At 48.9% G+C, this 5,528-nt stretch overlaps 1 protein-coding gene across 1 annotated transcript; it reads left to right on the top strand.

The window, feature by feature from the left end:
- The first annotated feature begins 1,903 nt into the window (after positions 1–1,903).
- LOC137146496 (C-C motif chemokine 4-like) lies at positions 1,904–5,240 on the top strand. The gene is made up of 3 exons (XM_067537774.1): positions 1,904–2,116; positions 2,546–2,660; positions 4,977–5,240. Exons 1-3 carry the CDS (start codon positions 2,032–2,034, stop codon positions 5,065–5,067), a joined length of 291 nt encoding a protein of 96 aa, XP_067393875.1. The 5' UTR covers positions 1,904–2,031; the 3' UTR covers positions 5,068–5,240.
- The last annotated feature ends 288 nt before the right edge of the window (positions 5,241–5,528 follow it).

Genomic DNA, 5,528 nt, shown 5'->3' with positions numbered 1-5,528 from the left:
CCTTACACCAATCAAAATAAGCATCCCATTGAGTCTGTGATGGTGACTCTAGGGCTCCACGGAGGTGTATAATTCTATTTAAATCAAAAGTACCAATCAAAAGGAATTGCTTACTAAGATCCTCTCTGGTATACCAATTCCATTTATTCAAATACCTGCCAAGTCCTTTGGCCATAACGTGTACACATATAAACTGCTGGGGTTCCCTTTGGCGAGACGGGGACATCCTTTGACTCTCTGCCCCCCATTTTCCTCAATTCACAGGGGTACAATCATACAGGAAAGTTCATGAAGGGATTCCTTTTGCCAACAGGGCGTGTCCGAGGGATATGCCAGAGGCACTCCAACGGCGTCTCCTACTGTGGTTTCAGGTCCATTACCATGGATGAAGGGAAGTCAGTCATACCCACTGGGTCACAGGGTTCCACCGCGCCCCCTTGCGATCAGTTCTGCCTTTCAGACAGCCCTGGGGCAGCTGGACTCAGCTTAAGTCCTAGACCTGGTCAACGGTTATAATCTCAATTCACACACTGGTTATAACTACAATCACACACCCCCAGCTTTTCCAGAATCCCTTTTGACTAGTCACCTTTATACCTTAACCAGTAGGTCTGATGAGCCTCCTCTCAAAAGTTCGGATCGCGTCAGCCACTGTTCAGGATTTCCAACCCCACGGGCAGTCCTCCACCGAGCACCCCATCAGAGATTTCAAAAGGTCTATTACCTTGGTGTGGCGCACCGGGGTTCGGAGGGAAACGACCCGCAGCCTGTGGGGTCCCGAATGGGCGTTTAGCGATCCAAGTCACGCCACCAAAGAATTGTGGAAGAAACAAAGCTTCACTTTGCGTTGAGTTGAGGCTTGTTAGAGATACGAGACAATTGTCTTTTATCAAGTACAAGCAATTGCAGGGGGAGAGCTCACTGACAGTGTCCTGCAGCCAGTAAAGGGTCTCTGCCTTCAGGCAGATTTTAACATATTTTTATAGCAGTGTTAGGTTATAGAAACATTTTACTGTCTTATTAGCCAAGGTTACAAAGACAAAGAAACTGCAGCACAGGCATTTTTCAGTTCAGACAGTTACATTTTTTTAGCATATTTTTGCTTTCTGTTTTCCTTTTTTTTTTTATTTATAAGACATACTTTTCTTGACCAAAGTTTAAGGCCTACACAGTTTACTTCAACACCTTCACAGAGATCTCACTGCTATGGCAGGATAACTTCCCAAGTGTGTGACGGACGGATGTGCCAATGCATTGACACAAGAGGTTTTCAAGGCCCGGCTTGACAAAGCCCTGGCTGGGATGGTTTAGTTGGGGTTGGTCCTGCTGTGAGCAGGGGATTGGACTAGATACCTCCTGAGGATCCCTTCCAACCCTCATCTTCTGTGATTCTAAGAGTGTCTGAGGTCACACTGGCAGTTAAGGCGCTGAGGAGGGCACAATGGGATTTCTTGTTAGGCAGAGGTCAGGTGATGTGATGCCCCGGTTCCTATTGCTATCCCTGTGGACATGGGTGTGTTGTCACCAAACCCTTGCTGGCCGCTTCTCGGCCTTGTCAGGAGACAGATCCATCCCCAGGGAGCTCACAGCAATGACTTGTGATCACTCCTGACCTGGCCCGGATTTGAACCAGGAATTTAGAGGTGAAACGTTCCCCAGCCCATTGTCAGTCCTGTCTCACCTACTCCACCGGCCGCTCTCCATTCGAAGGCAGGTGTGATAGTTCGCACAAAACCAGCCAGCCACCCAGCCCATGATGGGCTCTTCCTCCCCCTTCCTCTGGTTGTTTTCAGGATTGATGCTGACCACGGACTTTGGACGTCCTCCATCGATTTCTGGGAAGCTTTCTGGCTGTCACAGCACAGAAGAATTTGCGTCACTGTCATCACTTCTCTGGAAAGAAATCTCATTTTGCTTCCCCCAAAAGCTAATCACCTCCCTATATAAAGAGAGAGGACAGGGCTGGCGGCTCAGAGTGAGACGGGGAAGGATTTAAAGGAATCTTGCCCCTCGTCCCCAGCCGACAGCAACATGAAGGTCTCTGTGGCTGCCCTCGCTGTGCTCATCGGCACCACCTTCTGCTCCCTGGCCTCCACCCAAACAATGACTACTCCAAGTGAGTCTCTGTGTTTTCTTTTGGGGATGGAAGGAGAAATGTAGCTGTGACATGGCTCCTCCCCACCCTTGGGATCCCTTCCCATATCAGATCACTGGCTGGCTGCTTCTCCTGGGTGTGAGCAGGGTGTGGGGCGGGAGGGGGGTCACTCTCTCCTGCAGAGGGGAGAGCCTGGAGGTGACAAGGTGACAGATATCTGAGCAGACTGTGTTGCCCTGAGCACCAGGGAGGAGGAAAGGATGGAGGGAATTAATGGAGGTGGAGCAGCTACCCCTGCCTGCTCTCCTCCACCTCCTACCCCCATCGCATCGCCCCACTGCTGGAGGGCTCATCTCCCTGCCCCTTCCCAGTGCCCCAGGCTTGTAGAAGCTTTACCTACATGCTGTTCGGGGCACAGAACGGTACATTGGCCCCTTCCTTCTCTTTCAGTGAACTCTGTAAACATAGATCCCTGCTGCTTCGCCTACACATCCCGGCAGATCCCACGCATCTTCGTGGTGGATTATTATGTCACCAGCAGCAAGTGCTCCCAGCCAGGCATCGTGTAAGTACAGACACCAGAGCCTGCAAGGGGGAGAGATTTGTGTGTCCCCAGTCGCTGGCCTTGGAGAAGGGCCCAGGGGTCCATTTGGTGCAGCAATCACTGGTTCATGTTCTCGGGCCTCGGAGGAGATGCTCAGAGTGGGCCTTGCTGGTATATTGCTCAGATCTTCAGCAGCTGTAAATAAGTGACACTCCGTTGCCTGTGCAGGAGCCAGGCTGGCTCGCACCCACTGGGAATATGGCCCTAATTAACTGGCGAGGGTTCAGAGAAGACCCAGGAGAATGATTAAAGGATTAGAAACCTGCCTTGTAGAGAGAGATTCATGGAGCACTCTCTCTTTAGCGTCACAAAGAGAAGGTGAAGGGGTGATTTGATCACAGGCTGTAAGTATCCACGTGGGAAACACGTATTTGATGCTGGGCTCTCCAGTCCAGCAGAGAAAGCTCTAACACGATCCAATGGCTGGAAGTTGAAGCTAGACAAATTCAGACTCGAAATCGGGTGCACATTTTTAACAGTGAGCGTAATTAACCATTTTGAACAATTTGCCAAGGGGTGCAGTGGATTCTCCATCACTGGCAATTTTGAAATCAAGGATGGATGTTTTTCTAAAAGATCTGCTCTCGGAACTATTTTAGAGATGTTCTCTGGCCTCTGATTTACAGTAGGTCCAACTACATGACCACAGTGGACCCTTCTGGCCTTGGAATCTATGAATCTTTAACTTTATTAGCAAATTACTTCACTAGGAACTTCACTGAGAATCTCTGCAGAGCATGGAACTGCCCAGTGTAGGGACAGAAAGAGAAACACCAGACAGGCATTTACTGACAACAGTGGAGTCATGTCAGGTTCCCAGAAAGCTACTGATCTGTCACACAATGAGGGCTGGGTGTATCAGCTTTTGGGTTAGGAATATCCAGTGTATTATCAGTTTAGTATCTGATGTGACCTCTCTTAGGGGTTTGTGTCCTTCTCTTCTAGGGCCAAGGATTTACTCCATGATCTAAAAGGTTTATGCCCTTCAGACCCCTCTGATGCCATGATCACAAGTGTCTCAGTGTTTGAGGTTCTTGCTCCCCGGGCATCCCATGCTGACAAACTTATAGGGGGAGAAACTGGGCCATGGGTGGTGGGAGGAAAGGGTACGGGAATGCCTCACTTTCCTCTCTAGAAACTTCTTCCAGCTGATGAGAAGAAGCACACACTCTTCCAGCAATGGTCAACACTCAGGTCCCAGCTACAGCTGGTCAGGAATTTTCCAGTGGAATGATTTTCCAACCGAAAATGCAGTTTCCACAATGGGAAAACTTCAATTTTTGCTCCAAATTTTTAGTTTTTTCTCAGGGAAATAAAAATAAAATATTTCATTTTGAGTGGGTTTTCACACAAATTGAACTATTTTCGCTTTTTGAACTGACCTGTGACATTTTGTTTTGAATCAGTTCAACAAAACATTAAACTGTATTTGCCTATCAGTGCATTGCCTCATGGGAGTTGTAGTTCATCCCCCCCCCCCCCCCCGACCCGTTCTCTCTTATGGACTCAGCTTCCTGGATGACTACATCTCCCACAATGCAATGCTGATCTGACCAAGTTCTGTATAGTGCAACCTGACTGGCTCCATCATGAGAAATGTGGTCCAGGCAAGGATCCTCGAGGGGTAAATGGGAGCATCAGGTTCCTTAACTCAACTCCCATGAGCCAATGCGTCACAATGAGAAAATGAAAAACAAATTGTTTAAGGTCAGGTCAAGGAACCGAAATAAAACATGTCGATTGCTGGAATGTTGAATTCTTTTGTTTCACTCAATGTGGAAACAAACCACTTCGATATTTGCAAATGGAGTTGTTTTGGAATTTCTGTGCCATGAAAAGCTTTGGAATTTCAACTTTTTGTTCCAATTTGGGATGAAAACCAGTGTTGGAAATTTCACATGGGCTGGAAAGTCATAGTTTCGCTCGGTTCCTCACCCAGCTTTCCTTGCCCAGAGAGGGTTTCAGAGTGGGGCAGGTAAGGTTAAGGAGGGAAACACACACAGGGGATCCCCAGAGCCCCCAGGCACTGAGCAGAAAAACTGTTGCAAAACTTATTAAGATTCCAGCCGTGGTTGTGTCATTGGCTGTGAGGCAGGGTCAGGAAGTGAGGCTGTGATGGAAAATCCTTCCGGGAGAAAGAGAACAGAATGGAGTAAATCTTCTGGGATCTGGCAGCAGCTGGAATTAAGCAGGGGGCAGATTTAGGAGAAGGGGCATTTGGTTCTCTCCACACGCAAAGTTCCTCTTGTTCTAACCCCTCTGTTTCACATTCTGCAGATTTATCACAAAGAAAGGCCGGGAAATTTGTGTCAACCCCACAGATACCTGGGTTAAAGAGTACGTGAACCACCTGGACAGACTGCAGTGAGAGCCGCTTTTGGCAATGAAAGTGTTAAAGGCCAGAGGACTCCGCTCCAACTAGGGCACCCAGGGCAATCGCTGCTGGTTGCCCTCGAGCACTGAAAGATCGGAAATGCCTGGAATACCATCTATAGCTATTAAAGCCATTTTTACAGAAACCTGAGCCAAGCTGCATTATTCACAGGCTGTTTTCTGGGGAAGGAGTCACGTGGCCAGGCCCCCTTCCCATCACACACCAGAAGATTATTTAATTAACGAGACTCCCTCCTTGCACCATCCTGGCTCCCAAGGGCTCCTCCTTCCCTCACACAAAGCTCAGGCTTGCCTCTGAAAAGCAACTGGGCAGCCCTGTCTCAGGCTGTCAGCGGTGGGGGTCCCAGTCAGTTGCTGGTCTGGGTGACACAAATCAGTGTTTGCTGCTTCTTGCTCCTGCAGAGCGGAGGCAGTTAGAGGGGAGGGAGCTGGACT

Source organism: Emydura macquarii, unplaced genomic scaffold (genome assembly GCF_026122565.2).
Source record: "Emydura macquarii macquarii isolate MOO-44397 ecotype Brisbane River unplaced genomic scaffold, CSIRO-AGI_Emac_v2 contig_450, whole genome shotgun sequence".
Taxonomy (NCBI): Eukaryota; Metazoa; Chordata; order Testudines; family Chelidae; genus Emydura; species Emydura macquarii.
This window is presented reverse-complemented; position numbering and strand designations above follow the sequence as displayed.

Excerpts from the sequence above, each read along its gene's own strand:
- LOC137146496 (XM_067537774.1), top strand. The coding sequence starts at position 2,032 with ATGAAGGTCTCTGTGGCTGCCCTCGCTGTGCTCATCGGCACCACCTTC. Across the intron at positions 2,117-2,545 it reads CCAAACAATGACTACTCCAA|TGAACTCTGTAAACATAGAT; the intron begins GTGAGTCTCTGT and ends CTTCTCTTTCAG. Across the intron at positions 2,661-4,976 it reads TGCTCCCAGCCAGGCATCGT|ATTTATCACAAAGAAAGGCC; the intron begins GTAAGTACAGAC and ends CACATTCTGCAG.